Here is a 25,263-nt window from a genome sequence, read left to right as displayed (position 1 = left end):
CTTTAGTATACTGCACCAGCGGTGGCTGGCTATGTTGTACTATGTGGAGAAGTGATAAATGAGGGAATGGGGGGGGAGCGGGTAGGGATGAGGACTACGTGTAATCGTTTTGTTCTGTATAACTTGTGGCTTATAGGGCTGTAGCTGTATTGTACTCTATATTAAGGCCTCGTGGTGTGAGTGTCTTCAGGTTGAAGATCCATCTGAGTTCTTCTCTATTGATTTTTTTCACATAATCCCCCCCTCGCCAGTTATTTGTGACCTGTTGTATTGCCATGAATTGTAATTTGGATGGATCCTGCATGTGTGTCTCCTTGAAATGTTGTGAAACACTGTGTTGTTCGTATCCTTTCTTTATGTTATGGATGTGTTCAGAAATCCTGATCTTTAGTGTTCTAATGGTACGTCCAACATATTGTCGTCCACATGGGCATGTGATCAGATATATAACCCCTTTTGTGTGGCAAGAGACTTCTTCCCTAATAGTGTATTTCTGACCTGTGGTGTTCGATGTGAACTCAGTGATTCTTTTGGTTGATCTTGAGTTGGATGTTCTACAGCCTAAACATGATCCACAGTAATGGAATCCCTGCCTCTTCCCTGTACCATTTAATGTTGTCTGTTGTGGTCTGGTTGGTGGGATGTGGTTGTGTACGAGTTTGTCCTTCAGATCTGGGGCTTTTTTGTATACTACTTTGGGTTGTGGGGGTAGTACTCTTGCTAGGGTTTCATCTTGCATAAGGATCGTCCAGTGTTTCAATATACTCTGTTTTATTTGGCCTGCTCCAGTGTTGTATTGTGTTACAAAATAGATGTCCTTGTTGTGTTGGTTTTCATCCCTTTCTTTGTATTTTAGGAGATCTTTCCTATCTGTATCTTCCAATTTTTTGTAAGCTTTGTGTACAATTTCTTTATCATATTTTTTGTCTAAAAATTTCTGTTTGAGATCTAGTCCTTGTTTACGGTAGTCTTCTATTTGTGTGCAGTTTCTTCTTAATCGTGTGAATTGTCCTGTTGGGATACTTTGAAGCCAATTTGGGTGGTGACCACTTGTGGATAAAATGTAGCTATTGACGTCCACCTTTTTGTGATGTGTGCGGGTATGGATCTGATTGTCCTTGATGTAAATGTCTAGATCAAGGAAAACTGCTTGTTCCTTGCTGTACTTAGTAGTGAACTGTAAATTTCTATCGTTGTTGCTAATGTATAGTAAGAATGTATTTAGGTCATGTTCTGTCCCTTTCCATACAAATATATCGTCTATGTATCTACGCCAGAGGACCAGGTTCGCCCCAAAGTCATGCCCCTTCCAGATGTAATCCTCCTCCCACTTGCTCATGAATAAATTTGCATAACTTGGTGCGAACCTGGTCCCCATGGCGGTCCCTGTCTGTTGTTTGTAATATTCATCCTCGAACCAGGTGTAGTTATGCTCCAGTATGAATGTTATGGCTCTGATTATGAAGTCAGTCTGTGCCGGTAGTAATGTAGCGTCCTGTGACAGAAAGTGTTTGGAACTGTCGGTCCCTTGATTGTGTTTTATAATGGTATAGAGGGATGTCACGTCACTGGTAACTAATACCATGTCATCTGCCCAGGTTATGTCTTGAAGTAATTGAAGTATATGGGTGGTGTCTCTAAGGTGTGATTTTTGCCTGACTACGTGTGGTTGAAGGAATGAGTCTATATATCTGGATAGGTTGGAGGTGAGAGAATTGATCCCTGAAATGATGGGTCTTCCTTGCAGGTGTTCTAAATCTTTATGTATTTTCGGAAGATAATAAAATACCGGTATTACTGGGTTGGTTGGTGTGAGGAACTCAAATTCTTTTTTGTTGATAATTCCTATGGATAAACCTTCGTTTAGTAGTGATTGTAGCTGCCGTTTGTAATCTTGTGTTGGGTCCCCTTTCAGTTTAATGTATGTTTGTGTGTCCCCAAGTAGGCGTACTGATTCTTGGATGTAGTCACTTTTATCAAGTAACACTATACCTCCCCCCTTGTCTGCCGGTTTGATGATTAATGTTTTGGTGCCCTTGAGTTCTTCCAATGCCTGTATCTCTCCCTTGTCTAGGTTTAGACGTTGTTTGTGAGTCTTGTCAATTTTCTCTAGGTCATTGGTTACCAGTTGTTCGAATGTGTTGATTATGTGTCCCTTTATATGTTGTGGGTAAAAGGTCGATTGTGGTTTGCATTCGGTATGCTTAAATGTTGAGGTTTCAGTGAAAGGTTGGTGTTGTAAATGGGTCTGTGCAAAGAACTTTTTGAGAGTGAGTTTCCTGGTGAATGCTTGTATGTCCATATAGGTTTCAAACTTATTCATTTTTTTGGTAGGGGCAAATTTGAGGCCTTTGTTTAATAATTTCTTATGTTGATCTCCTAATGGGAAGCTACTTAGGTTAAATACTCCTTCGGTCAGCGGGGTTTTCTCAGTGCCCTTGGTGGTCTTATTCTTTTGGCCTCCCCTACACCCTCTTCTGTTTCTGGTGTTTTTCTTTTGTTGTTTTGTTTCTTTATTGCGGGTGTACGGCAGGCTGCAATGCCTGCCTCCAGGTCTAAAAAATCTATGTCCCAATTCTCTCCGTTTTGGGTAGTGGTATTGGGTGCTTGATCGTGTGGTCCTTCGGTGTGTGTGATTTTCTTTTTTCCATTCTCGTTTGGTGTTTCTGACTGTATGTCTAGTACTGCTGTTAGGCAGCCTGTCTCTAGGGATTGTCTTATTGTATCTTCGTAATTTGGGTCCTCTATCTCGTGGATGGAGAAGGATGATTCTATGTCTTTCATGCATGATGTATCGGTGATATCTGATTCTGTCTCAGAGTCTGGTTGTGTCTGCCTGTTTGTGTTGGAGTGTAGTACTGTCATGTATTCTTGATACGTCAGGGTCCTGTTTGTTTTTGGATGTCTGTATGTTGTATTGATGGTGTTGTGCAGATTCGTTCTGTGAAGTGGGTTTGCGTTGTCTGAACTTGCTATGGGTTTGGATGTGGTGGGTGTTTTCCTTTTATGTGTGGTTTTAATGCCCCACTTGTCTCTAAGGAATTTTTTCTTTTTTCTTTCAATAATAATGTCCTCCCCTTTCTTAAGTCTGTTTTTGGTTAGTGTCTCTATTTCTTGATAGTCCTGATCTTTGTGATAAGATTCCAATTTGCTATGTAGTGAAAGGATGTCTTTATCTATTGTTTCTAGATCTTTCTCATGTTGCTCTATGATATGTATCAGTTTTAGGGAGACGAATAACAATGTAACAATGTAAACATTATGTTTATAACATGTAATGGATAGCGGACAACCACGCAATAAATGTACATGATTGAAAGAATCACACATCCAACCACGGACATATAATCCAGATGATTGACGTATCCCCCCCCCCCAATCAGAGTAGAGAATGGGATGCTAAGGAAGGACCAATCAGGAAAGCGACCACAGCATAAAACAGCCACGGAACACTACACGTATAACCCTAGAAAAAGGCACTCGTGCTGAAACGCGTTGGGACCTACAGACATTACTATCTACATTGCCTACAATCATTCTCCTCTCTCCGGCTGGAGAAGGAGACGCATCGGCACTTTCTGTGTACAGCGCGCTCACGTGACCCGGCACGTGATACGCGAAACAGGAAGCCACAGGACGGGACTGAAGACGAAGGAGACCGGCAACTGCAGTTAAGGTGCACGGTCTCTGAGACACGAAGGACACGCAGAGAGAGCAGGCGCAGGAAAACAGGCTTGAGGACGGCAAAGACTCGGTCACCGGCGGCAGGCAGCACCTGCCCCCGGCGGTAAGTGTGTACAACACAGCTTATGACCACACCACTCATTGCCGCACATCAGAAGGGTCTGACAGGCGGGACGCCGCACTAGTCACACCATAAACCTCAATAATAGAAACAGCATCAGAAGACACATAGGATTAACCACACCTATGGTAAAGGTGGCCCTTAGGGCACACCTGACATTTTACCTGAGCTGTAGCCTCATCAGTATACCATCAGGAGGGTATACTGGAAAAAAGGGTAGTCTGCAGGACACACCTGAAAAGTGGTGAGCCAGCCTGGGACATTCACTTACTGACATTGAGACTCAAATCCGGCTATATCATAAATAAAACATTGTGACATAACTAACACAGAGTGGTCATTACCGCATCTCTTCACATAAGGTACACAGACAACACATCACCCCACTGGTTATTACCCACACCTCAAACCAAACAATCCCCAGGTATCCCTTACAGAGCGCGCTGACCAATACGAAATACGACACACATACATGTGCCTGCTGTAACAGTGTCATGTGCTGCACATACGTACACATACATGTCTCTGCTGTAACACACAGGTCAGTGTCATGTGCTGCACATACATGTCCCTGCTGTAATGTTATAGATTTTTCTGCTGCGGTGTACACTGGGCTCCACAAGGATAGACATAGGGGTGTAGAGTAGGAACTTGATCCGAGGCACCAACAGGCTGAAAAGCTTTGACTGTTCCCAGAATGCATAGCGCCGCCTACTCTATAACCCCGCCTCCCTGCACAGGAGCTCAGTTTTGTAGTTTCTACCGCAGATAGCAGGCACATAACAGAGGGGCAGCTCTGGGCAGCCCAAAGAAGAGCTTTTTTTGAAGAAAAAGTGAAGACTACAAGGGCAGCAGCGGTGTATAAATGTTAGGAGACATTCACTGCTGCAGCTCCAGCTCTCCCCAGCGGCGCTGTACACTCCCGAGCCCTGGTTGCTGGGTAACTACAGCAGGAGGCTCCGGTTTTCTTCCATGGTCAGGCACACACGACGGGGGCTCTCCGGGATTGCGTGGCCGCGCTTCGGGAGGTGGTGAGTGGGTCCCACTTGCGGGACCCGTACTTTATCGCGATATGGCGCGGTCAGTGGGAGGCGGGCCGCGCGCGCTGGCGGTGGACACTGTGGCAGTACAGGCGATCCCACTAGATCACCAGGGCATGGGTGCAGGTCAGGTTTTCCCTTAAAACCATTTTAATAGTAGCCCACAGTACCCGGTGGTTTTGCCAGCAGGGGGATAAGGCTTAGACCTGGAGCCCCTCCCCCAGCCCCAGGGCGCCATTTCCCGCAAATGGTCCCGCCCTGGAGCTGCATATCTGTCTCTCCCTCACTCCCTGTCAGTGTCTGGGCGCCATTTCTCTCAGCTACACTGTTCCTGGGACTGCTTGGGCAAATCCTCCTGTGTAAAGCCGCCTGGTTGTCAGCGCTGTGACTTTACATGACACTTAAGTATTCTACCTGCCTATTAGACAGTGTTAGTTAAGAAAGAGTGCATTTAGTCAGGGTTCTTCTCTGGTACAAGTGCCCTGTGATATACATCCAGTTCTTACTGTGCAGTGTTATATCTATTGACTATATAGCTATATAAGCTGGTCCAGTGCAGTATTATTGTTAGTAATAACCTCTGCACTGTACAACTGTGACTATCTGTGTGTGCATTAGCTTGCTGAGTGGTTTCCATTTCGTGTCTCTCACTCAACTTGCTATCCCTATATTCTGTAACCTGAGAGGGCTTGGTGCGTCAGGTTTTATATAGGATTTTCACAAGATATACTTTAATACGTATTTCTCTAACGTCCTAAGTGGATGCTGGGGACTCCGTAAGGACCATGGAGATAGGGCACTCTAGAAAATAATTAGGTCGACTGGTGTGCACTGGCTCCTCCCTCTATGACCCTCCTCCAGACCTCAGTGCCCGAACGGTGCACCTTAGTGAGCTCTACAGAGCTTGCTGAGAGAAAAGTATTTTGAATAGGTTTTTTATTTTCGGAGAGCTTCTGCTGGCAACAGACTCTCTGCTACGTGGGACTGAGGGGAGAGGAGCAAACCTTACCAACTGCGGGATAGGTTGTGCTCCTTAGGCTACTGGACACCATTAGCTCCAGAGGGATCGAACACAGGTACTAACCATTGGCGGTCCGATCCCAGAGCCGCGCCACCGTCTCCCTCGCAGAGCCAGAAGCAAGAAGCACGGCGTGGAGTGAAATCGGCGGCAGAAGACTTCTGTCTTCATATAAGGTAGCGCACAGCACTGCAGCTGTGCGCCATTGCTCCCACAGCACACCACACACTCCGGTCACTGTAGGGTGCAGGGCGCAGGGGGGGGGGGGGGCGCCCTGGGCAGCAATAAGGTACCTTTTGGCAAAAGTAAGCAGACATACAGGTAGGCACTGTATGTCTGCATGAGCCCCCGCCATTATTCACACACAATCGCGGGACAGACAGCCGCCATGAAGGGGGCGGGGCTTCTTCCTCAGCACTCACCAGCGCCATTTTCTCTTCACAGCTCCGCTGGAAGGAAGCTCCCCGGACTCTCCCCTGCAGAATCACAATTGAGGGGTGAAAATAAGAGAGAGGGGGGGGGGGGGGGGCACATAAATTTAGGCGCAAATCATATAATACAGCAGCTACTGGGTAAACACTGAGTTACTGTGTTTTTTCCTGGGTCATATAGCGCTGGGGTGTGTGCTGGCAAACTCTCTCTCTGTCTCTCCAAAGGGCCTTGTGGGGGAGCTGTCTTCAAAAAGAGCTTCCCCTGTGTGTATGGTGTGTCGGTACGCGTGTGTCGACACGTCTGATGTAGAAGGCTCCCATAAGGAGGAGATGGAGATAATGTGTGTAAGAAGATGTCGCCGTCGACAACGCCGACACTTGTGTGGATATGTGTAAATTAGTGCTGAGATAAAGTTATTGCACAAAGAAGGTTAGGAAACAGACAGGATATCTACCCAGGTCTGTCCCTATGTCGCAGAGTCCGTCAGAGTCTCACAATGCTCACTATCACTTCGGTGTTGACTATGATAATGCAAAATTACAGCCAGATTGGCAGTACAGTATTCAATATATGTTTATTGTAATAAAATGTGCATATCACTGATGACTCATCTGTCCCTGACATGAGGGTACACAGGTGTAAGGGAAAGGAAGCTGAGGTAACTTTCCCTCCTCTCATGAGGAAAAAGAGCGGGAATCTCCAGACAAGAGACGGCAGCTTCCCACAAAGATTTCTCAGACAGTATCCTTTACCCACTAGGGCCAGGATAAGATGGAAATCTTCCCCTAGGGTGTCACAAAAGGCAGCCCTGATGCTACAGCTATTCTCAGGGATCCTGTAGATAGCGTGCACATTATGGTACACTACTCAGACCGGCGATTGGGTCGGCATGGGTTTATAGCGCTGTGGCAGCATGGACAGGTACCTTATCAGCAGAGATAGAGACCCTAGTATGTATGTGTGTGTGTGTATATATATATATATATATATATATGTGTAGGGATATATATATATTTATATTAATGATGCTGTCTTAAGAGATATGTGTGTGTGTATATATATATATATATATATATATATATATATATATATATTGCATGCCTATAGAGACACGAGTATACTGGGTCCTAGTGACAAAGCTATGTCGATTTCTGCTTGACGTGTCCTGTACAATGGACAGACGATGCAGCCTTAAGAGGCATATGGATGGCTGAGGATTGGGTGGAGATGGTTTATCGGATGGGGTCTCCACGGCTATATCTGGTAATTCTGATATTTGGCCTTATATCCCTGCATGGCCTAGGAAAGCACGACATTATCAAATGTAGCTTTTCGAATAAAGAAACAAGAAAGTCCGAGATGCGTCCTTTCTTGCCAGAGGCGGGGGCAGAGAAAAGTCCTCCCCGGCCTGTACATAATCCACCGTATGTCGCTGGGGCTCCACAGGCGGAGCTAGGCCCGGTGGGGGCACGCTTTCGGAAGTGCAGCCGCAAGTGGGTTCACTACCTGTTAGATATTGTGTCTCAGGGATACAAGAAAAAATGCCCCCTCACCAACGGCCCTGACGGGAAACAGTGTGAACTGCATTTCACAAATTGTATATTCAACAGGTGGTGGTCAAGGTTCCCCTCATTCAACAAGGAGGGGATTATTTTTATTTGACCATGTTGTGGTCCCAAAACCAAAAGGTTTGGTCAGACCCATATTGAATTAAAATCCCTGAACATATACCTGAAAAGGGGCAAGTTCTAGATGGCATCGCTTAGAGCTGTCATTGTAAGCCTGAAAGGGGGTTCGGGACATAAGGATGAATACCTTCAGGTCCCCATTTACCCACCTCATCAGGCGTACCTCAGTATTGCGGTACGGGATTGTCATTACCAGTTTAGACCAGGATAATGGCGGAAGTGAGGGTGATCCTGTGGAAGCAAGGTGTCACTATTGTCACGTATTTAGAAGATCTCTACATAGAAGTGAGATCAAAAGAGCAGTAGCTGAACAGCGTGTCACTTTCTCGGAAAGTGTAACGGTAACACGACTGAATTCTATATATTCCCAAGTCACAGTTGGTTCCTACAGCTCATCTGCCCATCCTAGGCATGATCCTAGACACAGACCAGAAAGGGATGCATCTCCCAATAGAGAGAGCTCAGGAGCTCGTGACACTGGTCAGAAATCTATATACACAAAGAAGGTGTTAGTGCATCACTGCACTCGAGTCCTGGGAAAGATGGTGGCATCATAAGAGGCCATTCCCGGCGGCAGGTTCCATGCGAGGACCTTTCAGTGGGACTTACTGGACAAGTGGTCCGGATCACAGCTTCAGAAGCATCGGTGAATAACCCTATCCCCCAGGGCCAGGGTGTCTCTCGTGGTGGCTGCAGAGTTCTCACCTTCGCGAGGGCCGCTGATTCGGCATTCGGGACTGGGTCCTGGTGGCCACGGATGCAAGCCTCCGAGGGTGGGGGGGGGGGGGGCAGTAACACAGAGAAGAAAATTTCCAAGGTCTGTGGTCAAGTCAGGAGACTTGACTTCACATTAACATCCTGGACCTAAGGGCCATATACAACGCCCTAAGTCAAGCGGAGACCCTGCTTCGCGACCAACCGGTTCTGATTCACTCAGACAACATCACCGCAGTGGCTCATGTAACCCGCCAAGGCGGTACAAGGAGCAGGGTGGCGAGGATGGAAGCCACCAGATTTCTTCGCTGGGCGGAGAATCACGTAAGCGCACTGTCAGCAGTGTTCATTCCGGGCAACTGGGAAGCAGACTTCCTCAGCAGGCACGGCCTACACCCGGGAGAGTGGGGATTTCATCAAGAAGTTTTCATGCTGATGGCGAGTCGGTGGGAACTGCCACAAGTAGTCATGATGGCATCTCGCCTCAACAATAAGCTACGGCGGTATGGCGCCAGGTCAAGAGACCCTCAGGCGATAACTGTGGATACGCAAATGACACCGTGGGTGTTACAGTCGGTGTATGTATTTTCCCCTCGTCATCTCATACCCAAGGTACTGAGAATCATAAGGAAGAGAGGGGTGTGAACAATACTCATTGTTCCGGATTAGCCAAAAAGAACTTGGTATCCAGATCTGCAAGAGATGCTCACAGAGGACCCATGGCCTCGGCCTCTAAGACAGGCTTGGTGGCAACAGGGGCCCTGTATGTTCCAAGAAGATGGAGCAAATATGTGTGTGAGTGGGTGTCTCCGTCGACGACGCCGACACCTGTTTGGATATGTGCTAAGGTGAATTTATTGCACCTGAGTTGGAGAACGGACAGGAAATCTACCCATGTCTGTCCTTATGTCGCAGAGATCGTTAGAGTCTCTCAAGGTTCACTATCCAAAATAAGGGACGCTTAGATAGACACAGCGTTTGACTCCAGTGTAGACTACTATAATGTACAGTGTTCAATGTGACGGTTAAACATTATCACCGTATATGGCAAAAAAAAAAAATGTTGCTCGGTGTGAGGCCAGGAATGTTCCTACTGAGGAATTCCAGCTGGGCCGTTTTCTTTCACTTCCTACAATTAGGAGTGTCTTTGGGCCTAAGAATAGGATCCATTAAGGCCCAGATATCAGGCTTAGCCATTTCTTTAAAAAAAGAACTGACTTCTTTTCCTGCAGTTCAGACCTTTGTAGGGGAGTGCTGCATTTACAGCCCCCGTTTGTGCCTCCAGTGGCACCTTGGGATCTGAACGTGGTGTTGATTTTCTTGAAATCACATTGGTTGGAACCACTAACATCAGTAGAGTTAAAATATCTCACGTAAAAGGTGGTCATGTTTTTAGCCTTAGCTTTAGCTAGGCGTGTCGGAATGGGCGGCTTTGTCACATATAAAGCCCCTATCTGGTTTTTCATATGGACAGGGCAGAATTGCGGATTCGTCAGCAATTTCTGCCGAAGGTAGTGTCATCTTTTCATATGAAACAACCTATTGTGGTGCCTGTAGCTACCAGTGGCTGGGAGAATTCCGAGTTACTAGATGTAGTGCGGGCTTTGAAGAGTTATGTGGCCAGAACGGCTAAGGTCAGGAAAACGGAGTCGCTGTTTATCCTGTATGCATCCAACAAGCTGGGTGCTCCTGCTTCAAAGCAAACGATTGCTTGCTGGATCTGTGACACGATTCAGCAGACTCATTCTGCGGCTGGGTTGCCGCATCCAAAATCAGTAAAGACCCATTCCACAAGGAAGGTGGGCTCTTCTTGGGCGGCTGCCCGAGGGGTCTCGGCATTGCAACTTTGCCGAGCAGTTACTTGGTCGGGTTCAAACAAATTTGCAAAGTTCTACAGGTTTGATACCCTAGCTGAGGAGGACCTTGAGTTAGCTCATTCGGTGCTGCAGAGTCATCCGCACTCTCCCGTCCTTTGGGGTGCTTTGGTATAATCCCCATGGTCCTTACGGAGTTCCCAGCATCCACTAGGACGTCAGAGAAAATAAGATTTTAGTCACCGGTAAATCTATTTCTCGTAGTCCGTAGTGGATGCTGGGCGCCCGTCCCAAGTGCGACTTCTCTGCAATACTTGTATATAGTTATTGCTTAACAAAGGGTTATGTTATGATTACATCAGGTTGTCTGATGTTTTGTAATTGTTCATACTGTTTACTGGGTTTGGTTATCACAAGTTATGCGGTGTGATTGGTGTGGCTGGTATGAGTCTTACCCTGGATTCCAAAATCCTTTCCTTGTAATGTTGGCTTGTCCGGGCACAGTTTCCTTAACTGAGGTCTGGAGGAGGGGCATAGAGGGAGGAGCCAGTGCACACCAGTAGACCTAATTCTTTTCTAGAGTGCCCTATCTCCTGCGGAGCCCGTCTATCCCCATGGTCCTTACGGAATCCCCAGCATCTACTACGGACTACGAGAAATAGATTTACCGGTGAGTAAAATCTTATTTTTTCTCTGTGATTTAGTCACCATATCTCTCCTATATCTCTGCTTGTGCTGACTACACTGTGCAGGGGTTTGAGTAAGAGGTATTGTGATGCTGCCAATTGTACCGTGTACTGCAAGTTATATAATGTCTGCTTCTGAGGGTAACGGTTCTGGGGCGGAATACACTGCAGGTGTTGCTGAAGCCACAGATCCATATGAGGAGAATATAGCAGCTGTGGGCTCTGGTTCTGGGGGGCTCCTTGCCCCCCCAGTGGGACTGTGGCAACGGAGGTCCATATTGACCCACCGTGGGCTGCTTTTTCCATGCTTCTGCATACGCTAGTTAATAAACGAGCACCCCCTATGCCGGTGCAACCATAAGTGGTCCCTGCAGCTAACCCGCCGTGGGCGGCCAATTTATCTGCTCAATCGAAGAAGTTGAACCAGTCCCTGACTACTAAAAACTCTGACCCTCGCTCGCCCAAGCGGTCCTCTAAGCAAGCTCTAATCTCCTCACAATCCACTGCTGTCACTGACACCTCGTTTGATGAAGATGGCGCTTATACTGACCCCACAGATTCTGACACAGATACTACTGATGGGGAGGGTAGTTCACATGTGGATGTTCCTGATCTTTTGGAGGCTATTAAGTTGATTTTACAGATTACGGATGATCCCGAGCCATCCGTCCCTCCTAAGAAACCAGATAGGTTCAAGCGTCAGAAGGTGGTTAAACAAGTTTTATATACAGAATTCTTGGCGCAACATTTAAAGACAGGGACTATTGTCAGACTGAATATAACATTTCTCTGACGTCCTAGTGGATGCTGGGAACTCCGTAAGGACCATGGGGAATAGCGGGCTCCGAAGGAGGCTGGGCACTCTAGAAAGATCTTAGACTACCTGGTGTGCACTGGCTCCTCCCACCATGACCCTCCTCCAAGCCTCAGTTAGATTTCGTGCCCGGCCGAGGTTGGATGCACACTAGGGGCTCTCCTGAGCTCTTAGAAAGTAATAGTCTTAGATTTTTTTATTTTCAGTGAGACCTGCTGGCAACAGGCTCACTGCAGCGAGGGACTAAGGGGAGAAGAAGCGAACTCGCCTGCTTGCAGCCGGATTGGGCTTCTTAGGCTACTGGACACCATTAGCTCCAGAGGGATCGACCGCAGGCCCAGCCTTGATGTTCGGTCCCGGAGCCGCGCCGCCGTCCCCCTTACAGAGCCAGAAGCAAGAAGATGGTCCGGAAAATCGGCGGCATGAAGACTCTGTCTTCACCAAGGTAGCGCACAGCACTGCAGCTGTGCGCCATTGCTCCTCTCACGCACTTCACACTCCAGTCACTGAGGGTGCAGGGCGCTGGGGGGGCGCCCTGAGGCAGCAATAAAAACACCTTGGCTGGCTAAAATACCTCAATATATAGCCCCAGGGGCTATATATGAGGTAAATACCCCTGCCAGAATTCCATAAAAAACGGGAGAATAGGCCGCGAAAAAGGGGCGGAGCCTATCTCCTCAGCACACTGGCGCCGTTTTTCCCTCACAGCTCGGCTGGAAGGAAGCTCCCTAGCTCTCCCCTGCAGTCTACAAAGGGTTAATAAAGAGAGGGGGAGGCACTAAATTTAGGCGCAGTATACATTATATATATATAAAAACAGCAGCTATAGGGGACATAACTCAGTTAGTCCCTGCATTATATAGCGCTCTGGTGTGTGCTGGCATACTCTCACTCTGTCCCCCCAAAGGGCTTTTGTGGGTCCTGTCCTCGTTTAGAGCATTCCCTGTGTGTCTGCGGTGTGTCGGTACGGCTGTGTCGACATGTTGAATGAGGAGGCTTATATGGTGACGGAACAGAGGCCGATATATGTGATGTCGCCCCCTGTGGGGCCGACACCAGAGTGGATGGATAGGTGAAAGGTATTAACCGACAGTGTCAACTCCTTACATAAAAGGGTGGATGACGTAACAGCTGTGGGACAGCCGGCTTCGCAGCCCGCGCCTGCCCAGGCGTCTCAAAGGCCATCAGGGGCTCAAAAACACCCGCTCTCTCAGATGGCAGACACAGATGTCGACACGGAGTCTGACTCCAGTGTCGACAAGGTGGAGACATATACACAATCCACTAGGAACATCCGTGACTTGATCCCGGCAATAAAAAATGTGTTATACATTTCTGACTTTAACCCAAGCACCTCTAAAAATGGGTTTTAGGTTTGGGGAGAAAAAACAGGCAGTGTTTTGTTCCCCCATCAGATGAATAAATGAAGTGTGTGAAAAGCGTGGGTTCCCCCGTTAAGAAACTGGTAATTTATAAAAAGTTACTGATGGCGTACCCTTTCCCGCCAGGAGGATAAGTTACGCTGGGAGATATCCCCTAGGGTGGATAAGGCGCTCACACGTTTGTCAAAAAAGGTGGCACTGCCGTCTTAGGATACGGCCACTTTAATAGGTACCTGTTGATAAAAAACAGGAGGCTATCCTGAAGTCTGTATTTACACACTCAGGTACTAGACTGAGACCTGCAGATAGTGCTGCTGCAGCGTGGTCGGTGACCCTGTCAAACAGGGATACTAGTTGGCAAACATAAAAACATATTAAAGACGTCGTCTTATATATGGGGGATGCACAGAGGGATATTTTGCCGGCTGGCATCCAAAATAAATGTTATGTCCATTCTGTCAGGAGGGTATTAGAGACCTGTCACTGGACAGGTGATGCTGACTTAAAAAGCGCATAGAGAGCCTTATAAGGGTGAGGAATTATTTGGGGATGGTCTCTGGGACCTCGTATCCACAGCAACTGCTGGGAAGAAATAATTTTACCTCCGGTTTCCTCACAGACAAAGGTACAGTCCTTTCGGCTTCAGAAAAGCAAGCGGGTCAAATGGCGCTTCCTTTCTGTACAGAGACAAGGGTAGAGGGAAAAAGCTGCACCAGTCAGCCTGTTCCCAGAATCAAGATTCTTCCCCCGCCTCCTGTGAGTCCACACCATGACGCGGGTGCTCCACAGGTGTAGCCAGGTACGGTGGGGGGCCGTCTCAAAAATTTCAGCAATTAGTGGGCTCGCTCACAGGTGGATCCTTGTTTCTTTCAAGTAGTATTTCAGGGGTACAAGCTGGAATTCGAGATGTCTCCCCCCAGCCGTTTCCTAAAATATGCCTTGCTGACAACTCCCTCAGCCAGGGAAGCTGTGCTAGAGGCAATTAATAAGCGGTATTCCCAGCAGGTAATACTCAAGGTGCCCCTACTTCAACAAGGACGGGGTTACTATTCCACACGGGTTGGGGTACCGAAACCGCATGGTTCGGTTTGACCCATTTTATATTTAAAATCCTTGAACACATACATAAAAAATTCAAGTTCAAGATGGAATCGCTCAGGGCGGTTATTGCAAGCCTGGACGAGGGGGATTACATGGTATCCCGGGACATCAAGGATGCTTACCTGCATGTCCCCATTTACCATCCTCGCCAGGAGTACCTCAGATTTGTGGTACAGGATTACCATTACCAAGTCCAGACACTGCCGTTTGGACTGTACATGGCACCGAGGGTGTTTTATCAAGGTAATGGCCGAAATGATGATACTCCTTCGAAAAAAGGGAGCTGTAATTATCCCGTACTTGGACAATCTCGTTATAAGGGCGAGGTCCAAGGAGCAGTTGGTAGTCGGGGTAGCACTATTTTGGAAAGTGCTACAACAGCATGGTTGGATTCTAAACAGTCCAAAGTCACAGCTGGTTCCTATGACACGTCTACTGTTCCTGGGGATGGTTCTGGACATAAACCAGAAATAGTGTTTCTCCCGGAGGAGAAAGCCAAGGAGTTGTCATCTCTAGTCAGAGACCTCCTGAAGCCAAAATAGGTAGCGGTGCATCATTGCACGCGAGTCCTGGGAAAAATGGTAGCTTCCTACGAAGCAATCCCATTAGGCAGGTTCCATACAAGAACTTTTCAGAGGGACCTGTTGGACAAGTGGTCCGGATCGCATCTTCCGATGCATAGGCTGATAACCCTGTCTCCAAGGACCAGGGTATCTCTACTGTGGTGGCTGCAGAGTGCCCATCTTCAAGAGGGCCGCAGGTTCGGCATACAGGACTAGGTCCTAGTGACCATGGATTCCAGCCTTTGAGGCTGGAGGGCAGTCACACAGGGAAGAAACTTCCAGGGACTTTGGTCAAGTCAGGTTATTTCCCTACACATAAATATTCTGGACCTGAGGGCCATTTACAATGCCCTGAGGCCGGCAAGGCCTCTGCTTCAAAACCAGCCGGTACTGATCCAATCAGACAACATCACGGCAGTCGCCCATGTAAACCAACAGGGCGGCACAAGAAGCAGGATGGCGATGGCAGAAGCCACAAGGATTCTCCGATAGGCGGAAAATCATGTGTTAGCACTGTCAGCAGTGTTCATTCCCGGAGTGGACAACTGGGAAGCAGATCTTCTCAACAGACACGACCTCCACCCGGGAGAATGGGGACTACCTCCAGAAGTCTTCCAATAGGATTGTACACCATTGGGAAAGGCCACAGGTGGACATGATGGCGTCCCGCCTCAACAAAAAGCTATAAAAGATATTGCACCAGGTCAAGGGACCTTCAGGCGATAGCTATGGACGCTCTGGTAACACCGTGGGTGTACCAGTCGGTTTATGTGTTCTCCCCTCTGCCTCTCATACCAAAGGTACTGAGAATAATAAGAAGGCGAGGAGTAAGAACGATACTCGTGGATGGCCAAGAAGAGCTTGGTACCCAGAACTTCAAGAATTTATATCAGAGGACCCATGGCCTCTGCCACTCAGACAGGACCTGCGGCAGCAGGGGCCCTGTCTGTTCCAAGACTTACCGCGGCTGCGTTTGACGGCATGGCGGTTGAACGCCGGATCCTGAAGGAAAAGGGCATTCCGGAGGAAGTCATTCCTACGCTTACTAAAGCCAGGAAAGAGGTTACAGCAACTCATTATCACCGCATATGGCGAAAATATGTTGCATGGTGTGAGGCCGAAAGGGCCCCAACAGAGGAATTTCAACTAGGTCGATTTCTGCATTTCCTGCAAGCAGGAGTGACTATGGGCCTTAAATTGGGTTCCATTAAGGTACAGATCTCGGCTCTGTCGATTTTCTTTCAAAAAGAACTAGCTTCAGTACCTGAAGTTCAGACATTTATAAAAGGAGTGCTGCATAGTCAGCCCCCGTTTGTGCCTCCTGTGGCACCTTGGGATCTCAACGTGGTGTTGAGTTTCTTAAAATCACATTGGTTTGAACCACTAAAAACCGTGGATCTGAAATATCTCACGTGGAAGGTGGTTATGTTATTGGCCTTGGCTTCTGCCAGGCGAGTATCAGAATTGGCGGCTTTGTCTTGTAAAAGCCCTTATTTGATTTTCCATATGGATAGGGCAGAATTGAGGACTCGTCCCCAGTTTCTCCCAAAGGTGGTGTCAGCGTTTCACCTGAACCAGCCTATTGTGGTGCCTGCGGCTACTAGGGACTTGGAGGACTCCAAGTTGCTAGACGTTGTCAGGGCACTGAAAATATATGTTTCCAGAACGGCTAGAGTCAGAAAATCTGACTCGCTGTTTATCCTATATGCACCTAACAAGCTGGGTGCTCCTGCTTCTAAGCAGACTATTGCTCGTTGGATTTGTAGTACAATTCAGCTTGCACATACTGTGGCAGGCCTGCCACAGCCAAAATCTGTCAATGCCCATTCCACAAGGAAGGTGGGCTCATCTTGGGCGGCTGCCCGAGGGGTCTCGGCTTTACAACTTTGCCGAGCAGCTACTTGGTCAGGGGCAAACACGTTTGCAAAATTCTACAAATTTGATACCCTGGCTGAGGAGGACCTGGAGTTCTCTCATTCGGTGCTGCAGAGTCATCCGCACTCTCCCGCCCGTTTGGGAGCTTTGGTATAATCCCCATGGTCCTTACGGAGTTCCCAGCATCCACTAGGACGTCAGAGAAAATAAGAATTTACTCACCGGTAATTCTATTTCTCGTAGTCCGTAGTGGATGCTGGGCGCCCATCCCAAGTGCGGTTTATCTGCAATACTTGTACATAGTTATTGTTAACTAAATCGGGTTATTGTTGAGCCATCTGTTGAGAGGCTCTATTGTTTCATACTGTTAACTGTGTTTCATATCACGAGTTGTACGGTGTGATTGGTGTGGCTGGTATGAGTCTTACCCGGGATTCAAAATCCTTCCTTATTGTGTACGCTCGTCCGGGCACAGTACCTAACTGAGGCTTGGAGGAGGGTCATGGTGGGAGGAGCCAGTGCACACCAGGTAGTCTAAGATCTTTCTAGAGTGCCCAGCCTCCTTCGGAGCCCGCTATTCCCCATGGTCCTTACGGAGTTCCCAGCATCCACTACGGACTACGAGAAATAGAATTACCGGTGAGTAAATTCTTATTTTAATAATCACAAATTAAAAGATTGCTTAATAAGCATATAGTTAAAAATGATATGTTCATTCAATGGGTATAGCCAATATAAAATACTCTGTGTTGAACCAATTGCACCACTGCTCTACAGCACGGACGAGCCCAAATCCTGTACGGACCACACACGCCGGCTAACGTCACCGGAAACCGCAAAACCGGAAGCCAGAGCGGTGCGTTCCACAGACTGCAAGCTGTGTAGAGCGACGGATCACCACGGCTCTGGGAGGCGGCTGACATTAGCAGAGGGGAACGAGGACGGCAGAGACGGGGATCCATCACACTATCAGTGAGAGGTACATGAGCGCTGTAATCAGCTAAAGTGTCACCAGGAAGTAGTGGACTTACCCCCATAAAGTTACTTTAAAGACTGCTTGTTACGGAAATGTTCCCAGTGTGGATCAAGTCATTTGCACAGCAAAGTGTAAAAAGATAAGAGGCTACACCGTTGAAATATTGATATAGACTGGTTTAATGAGATACATCACAAGCCTATTTGGCTAAGGATACCAGGTCTCAGGACATTTTTTGCCGTTGAGGCATTGACTTTTAATTAAAATTGGTTCAACACAGAGTATTTTATATTGGCTATACCCATTGAATGAACATATCATTTTTAACTATATGCTTATTAAGCAATCTTTTAATTTGTGATTATTAAATGTTATATTCAGTCTGACAAGAGTCCCTGTCTTTAAATGTTGCGCCAAGAATTCTGTATATAATTACCCCTAACCAGTGAGGGTACTGGTTTAATCTACGGCTGCACCATTTTGTTTTGTCACTTTTGTAGAAACTTCTCCTTTTTTCCCCTTTTTTCTTCTCTTTTCTCTATCTTTCTTTTTTCCTTAAAGGAGTTAGCGCAGATAATATCATACTTTAAGTTAAACAAGTTTTACCTCACGCTGACCACCTAGTGGATATAGATCAGGAACCATGGGAAAACCTGGGTAAGAAGTTTGTGCCTCAAAAGAAGATGCTGGCTCGCTATCCCCTCGCGCCAGAGCTGTCTAAAAATTGGGAAACGCCTCCTCCAGTAGACTCACATGTGGCTAGGATGGTGGTTTCCTCCGCTCTACCTGTCACTACCGTCACGTCTCTAAAAGAGCCTACGGATAAACGTGTGGAGGGTTGTCTGAAATGATTTACACCCTCACGGGTGCTTCACAAAGGCCCACTATTGCAGCAACATGGGCTGCAGAGGCTATTGAAGCATGGTTCTTGAAGTTAGAAGCTGAAATCTCTTCTGACCATGCTAGACAATGCTTGTCATTTATTGTCACAGCTTCTCACTATATTAAAGAGGCGGCTTCTGATGTCGGTATCCTAGCATCAAGGCCTCTACTACATCAGTCCTGGCTCGCCGGATATTGTGGCTGAGATCCTGGTCTGTGGATCTGGATTCTAGAAAAACCCTGGAGGTATTCCCTTTCCAGGGAGATATTCTGTTTGGGGAGGACTTAAATAAGATTGTGGCTGACTTGGCTATTGCCAAAACTGCCTGTCTGCTAAGTACTGCTCCTTCTGTGTCGAAGGCTAAAGGTACTTCCTTTCGCCCCTTTCGTCCTTCAGGTAAAGCAAAAGGTCATGCGTACAACAAGCAGGCCCGCACTTCCAAACCTGGTAAGCCAAAGCCCAAAAGAGCCTGGGCGGCCCGTCAGCCAGCTTCCAATACCGATAAGCCTGCCGCATGACGGGGCGGGCCTCCCCCTGGGGGATCCCACGGTGGGGGGCCGGCTTCTAGGGTATACCCAGGAATGGTTGAAGACCACATCAGATGCCTGGGTACGGGAAGTCGTCACTCGAAGTTACGCCATTGCCTTCAAAAACCGACCCCCTCATCGATTTTGCCGGACAGACGTCCCGTTGGACCAGACAAAGGTAAACACTCTACATTTGGTGGTACAGACCCTCTGGATAGAGGAGTCCTAGTACAGGTGCCTCTTGCGCAGAGGGGCCGGGGGTTCTATTCTCCGCTGTTTCTAGTCCCGAAACCGAATGGGTCTTCCCGGCCCATTCTCATCCTCAAGTCATTGAACAGGTTTGTGAAAGTTTCCAAGTTGGAACCTGGCGACTACATGGTCTCCCTGGACATACAGGATGCTTACCTACATATTCCTATAGCAGCGTCACATCAGCAATACCTGAGGTTTGCGATTGGCAACCTCCATTATCAGTTTCGGGCGTTACCTTTTTGTTTAACTACGGCTCCGCGAGTCTTCACCAAAGTTATGGCGGTGATGACGGTGGTACTCCGCCGTCAAGGGGTCAGGATACTGCCGTGTCTGGACGACTTGTTAATCCTGGCAAATTCCCCAGAACTTCTCCTACGTCATCTGGATATGACTGTCCGGTTTCTACAAGCCCACGGGTGGCTCATTAACTGGAAGAAATCCTCCCTGGTCCCTGCTCAGAGCATGGTGCACCTGGGAGCGCTATTGGGCACTCACAACCAGAGGTTGTTCTTGTCTCAGGAGAAAGTCCTGAAGCTTCAGGACAGGATTCGTTGCTTCCTTTCTCGTCCGCAAGTGTCGATACATTCGGCGATGCAGGTGCTGGGCCTCATGGTGTCAGCATTCGACATGGTGGAGTATGCTCAATTCCATTCTCGCCCCCTCCAGAGGCTGATTCTAGCCAAGTGGGACGGCCTGCCTCACTGGATCAGGTCTCGCATGATCTCATTGACTCCGGAGGTCTGTCTGTCGCTGCTCTGGTGGCTCCAGGACCGACAATTGTGCAGGGGCCGTCCCTTCTGGATATCCAACTGGGTCCTGTAGACGACAGATGCCAGGCTAAGGGGTTGGGGCGCGGTGCTGGAGCAACACTCCCTTCAGGGTCGGTGGACCAAGGAGGAATCCCTCATCTCGATCAATATTCTGGAATTGCGGGCGGTCTTCAATACGTTGAACCTGGCCCAGCATTTAATTCAGAACCGTCCTGTTCAAGTACAGTCGGACAACGCCACCACAGTGGCTTACATAAATCATCAAGGCGGCACTCAAAGCCATTTTGGCAATGAAGGAAGTCTCACGGATTCTACATTGGACGGAACGCCATCTTCCGGCCATATCGGCAATATTCATTCTCAGTCTTCAGGACGTACATGCCGGCGAGTGGGGCCTCCCATCCAGAAGTGTTTCAACTCCTAGCAGAAAAGTGGGGCCTTCCAGACGTAGATCTGATGGCGTCTCGACACAATCACAAGGTACTGGTCTTCGGAGCAAGGACGAGGGATCCTCGAGCAGCATTCGTGGATGCGCTGGCGGTGCCGTGGAGGTTTCGGTTGCCGTACGTAGTGTTCACTCTAGGAGTGAAATGGGGCAGGGCGCCGGACTCAGGGGGGCACACGTCCGAAATGGGGGCGCAGCCACGCAAATTAGGGGGCGTGGCCACGCCTCCGTCATTTTAGGGGGCGGTGCGGCCCACAGAGGCTACTATAGAGAGCGTCTGTGGCCGGCGACGTCACTGTTGGGGGCGTGCCCAGCACCTCCGTCGGTGCTGGGCTTCCCCCAGCCCTCTCCCAATGCGTGAATGGATGCCGCACGCATGCGCACGGCATCTATACACGCCGGGAGGGCAGGGAGCGGGCGGCTGTTCTAGCAGGGCGCCGCAAAAGGGGCAGGGCGGGTTTTGCCTGTTAAAAAACGGGCAGGGCGCGGCGCCCTGCTAAAACAGCCTAGAGTGAACACTACCGTACTTGTTCCCTCCGGTGTCACTCCTGCCCAGGGTAATTCGGAAGTTCAAGCAAGAAAAAGGAAATCTGCTTCTCATAGCTCCAGCGTGGCCCAGACGGGTCTGGTTCTCAGACCTGCAAGGCCTATCGTCAGAGCGTCCAATTCTACTTCCACAACGCCCAGACTTCCTCGTTCAGGGTTCAAATATCTGCCTTGTCGGTGTGATTTCAGAGAAAAATTGCGACCTTACCTGATGTGCATACCTTTACTCAGGGTGTGTTGCGTATCCAACCTCCCTATGTCCCGCCTGTGGCTCCTTGGGACTTGTCGGTGGTTTTGGAGGCGTTGCAAGAGTCTCCGTTTGAACCTCTTGGTTCAGCTGAACTTAAGTGGCTTTCCCTTAAGGTGGTGTTTCTGCTGGCTATTGCTTCAGCTGGCTATTGCTTCAGCTAGAAGAGTGTCGGATTTGGGTGCCTTGTCCTGTAGTTGCCCATATCTGATATTTCACCGTGACCGGGCGGTTCTTAGGACTCGTCCCGGATATTTACCTAAGGTGGTTTCTTCGTTCCACCTTAACCAGGAGATTGTGGTCCTGGCACTTGTTTCTCCTGATCTGTCTCCCAAAGAGCGGTCTTTGGATGTGGTACGGGCTCTCCGTATCTATGTGAAGAGAACTGCTTCTATTAGGAAAACTGATTCTCTTTGTGCTGTTTGCATTTCACAAACGGGGCTGGCCTGCTCACAAGCAGACTTTGGCCAGATGGATTAGAATGGTGATTGCACATGCTTATGTGAGGGCTGGTCTATCAGCTCTTGCTCACAATACGGCCCATTCTACTCGGTCTGTTGGACCTTGTTGGGCGGCCCGCCGTGGTGCGACCCTTGAACAATTTTGCAAGGTGGCTACGTGGTCCTCTGTGAACACGTTCATAAGGTTCTATGCCTTCGATACTGCCGCTTCCTAAGATGCTTCCTTTGGACGCAGGGTTCTTGTGCCCGCTACAGTGCGTCCCCTCCCATAAGGAACTGCTTTAGGACATCCCCAATGTCTTTCCTTGTGGAGCCCAGTATACCCCGCAGCAGAAAACGAGTTTTATGGTAAGAACTTACCTTTGTTAAATCTCTTTCTGCGAGGTACACTGGGCTCCACAAGGCGCCCACCCTGACACACTTAGCTTCTTTGGGTTGGTATGGCATTAGCCGCTGAGACTTCTCCTGTCGTGAGAGTGTGGTGTTTGTGGCTACTAACCGCTGTCATCTCTTTTCCTGCTACTGCATTGGGCTAGTTAACTAAAAACTGAGCTGCTGTGCAGGGAGGCGGGGTGATATAGGAGGCGGCGCTATGCATTCTGGGAACAGTGAAAGCTTTTCAGCCTGTTGGTGCCTCGGATCAAGATCCTATTCAACACCCCAATGTCTATCCTTGTGGAGCCCAGTGTACCTCGCAGAAAGAGTTTTAACAAAGGTGAATCACTGTTAAGGGGGTTAAACACTAGGCGATTTCTGGCAAAAAAAATAAACGATAACGACTTTTATGTCATTATCGTTTATCTTTAGCTTGAAATCTGCCAGTGTGATATTGGTGAACGATGATTGATGCGCGCTCCCGCACGTCGTTCAGCGTTCACCAATATTGTACTGATATAGTCGATCACCACCGGCATTTAAACATCGGGTAGTGTGTACCCGCCTTTACACCTGCGGAGATATTATCATCAACAGTTATTTAAATAGCGCACACATATTCTGCAGCGCTGTACAGAGAATACAGGTATTTGCCCATTCACATCAGTCCCTGCCCCAGTGGAGCTTACACTCTATATTCTCTATCACACATACACACAAGGGTTAATTTTTGTTTAGAGCCAATTAACCTACCAGTGTATTTTTGGATTGTGGGAGGAAACCGGAGTACCTGGAGGAAACCCACGCAAGTACGGGGAGAATATACAAACTCCACACAGTTAGGGCCATGGTGGGAATCGAACCCATGACCTCAGTGCTGTGAGGCAGTAATGCTGACCATTACCCCATCTGTGCTGCCCTAAATAAACAGAAGATGCTGTATATATGTGATTAATGATAAACTGAATATATCAAAACGGTTGACCTGTGTTATACGATATGACACACAGAAAAAAATAGAAAATGCAGGTGCACACCATAAGCACTGATAGGCCATTTCAGTTGTTCTGTGCATCTATTTTTCCCATGTAAAAGGGACTGTTTAGACACCCAAACAATTGTCACAATTTAGTTGTGTTTGGATTGGTATCCGTTCACATGGTCGACCATGTAATGGTCGACAGTCATTAGGTCGACCACTATTGGTCGACATGGACGACACATGAAAATGGTCGACATGAGTTTTTTTAACTTTTTTTTCTTTTGGGGAACTTTTCAATACTTTACGATCCACGTGGACTACGATTGGAACGGTAATCTGTGCCAAAAGAAAGCGGAGGCACCATGCCCGAAGCATGGCGAGCGAAGCGGTGCACTAATTGGGGTTCCCAGTCACTTTATGCAAAAAACGACAAAAAAAAAAAAAAAAAAAAAAAAAAGCGTGTCGACCTTTTCATGCGTCGACCATTTTCATGTGTCGAACATGTGTCCATGTCGACCATGTCAATGTCGACCTAATGACTGTCGACCATAACATGGTCGACCATTCATACCGGAACCGTTTGGATGCCCATGTATATCGCGCATGTCGTTCCCAAACATACCGGGTTTAGTTGCGTAAAACTGCTAAACCCGTGTAAAGTCCTGCTTTGGGCGCCCAAACTCCTGACTGGCTTAACCCATATTTCTTCTCGCACCTCAAGAGGCTGCGAGAAGAAATGTCATCCCCCGCGGCTGCCGTGCACCTAAACGGAGCAACAATTGAATTGGAGTATTTCACACGCGCCGATTTTCACAATCCGGCAAAAAAACAGCCCTTTTTTTGCTGTGTACTAAGTTTTTTTTAGTAAAGTATGAAACTAGATTGGTCCTTTCAGGTGGCAAGGACACGACCTAGTCGCCGTGTTACAGCCAGGAATGTCCACTGACTAGGACGGCTGCCGTCCAACTGCTGCGTCTGCACATGCCCACAACATTCAACACGGTACAAAGCTGTTGAGTGTGAAAGCCACCGATTCGCTGCCGAAAACCGGGTCAGCTTTTTGCTTTCTGGTGAAAACCGGTGTGTGTGAAATAGCCCTGAGATAATAAAATCGCAAGCATTGTAGTCCGCTCTGAATGAGGCCTTTAGTGTGCACCTGCATTTTTTCTTTTCTGCGTTGCGCTACAAGTCTCAGCATGGTAGCTCCTCTGATTATGTGAAGAGTGCAGTCCAGATGGGTGGTCTTCAGGTTGCTGGTGACGGGCTACCGACGACCACCATACCGGCGCCGGAATCCCGACCGCCGGCATACCGACAGCTTTTCTCCTTCTTGGAGGTCCACAACCCCCCCGGAGGGAGAAAAGATAGCGTGGCGTGCTACTGTGCCCGCAGCGAGCCCGCAAGGCGCTCATTTGCGCTCGCCCAGCTGTCGGTATGCCGGCGGTCAGGATTCTGGCACCGGTATGCTGGCCGCAGGGAGCTCGACAGCCGACATCACATACTACACCCGTCCAGACCCCCTTATGCAATATGACTAAATATATATGTATTTTATGTCTTACAGAGAATAAAATGGCCAAGGTTTCCGATATGTACGATGTGACCTGGGAAGGTAAGCCACATTTGCAGTGTAATATACCCCAGCCTGAATGAGGCACTTGTAGTGTTTATACATTTGGTGGCATATATGGAACCTGGCATACCAGCAAATTGTCTTTGTTGTTTCCTTTATACGTCAAAAGGAAATAAAGGTGACAGAATAGCAATAAAAATGTAAACTGCATTCGCATCTGCTGGTATACATTTTTGATTAAAACACAAAGGGGGGTATTCAATTGTAGTCGGAAACTGCCGTCTTGTCGGAAAG

General features: G+C 48.1%; 1 protein-coding gene across 1 annotated transcript in view; it reads left to right on the top strand.

The window, feature by feature from the left end:
- Positions 1 to 25,263, top strand: part of EMC2 (ER membrane protein complex subunit 2) — a 111,230-nt gene that overhangs the window by 4,377 nt on the left and 81,590 nt on the right. The window contains exon 2 of the mRNA XM_063924505.1: positions 24,961 to 25,008. Coding sequence (XP_063780575.1) covers positions 24,969 to 25,008 — 40 coding nt within the window. The 5' untranslated portion in view covers positions 24,961 to 24,968. The remainder of the gene's footprint in view (positions 1 to 24,960; positions 25,009 to 25,263) is intronic.

The sequence above is a fragment of the Pseudophryne corroboree genome, chromosome 5 (genome assembly GCF_028390025.1).
Source record: "Pseudophryne corroboree isolate aPseCor3 chromosome 5, aPseCor3.hap2, whole genome shotgun sequence".
NCBI lineage: Eukaryota > Metazoa > Chordata > Amphibia > Anura > Myobatrachidae > Pseudophryne > Pseudophryne corroboree.
Note: the sequence above shows the minus strand (reverse complement) of the source record. Positions and strands in the feature narration are given on the sequence as shown.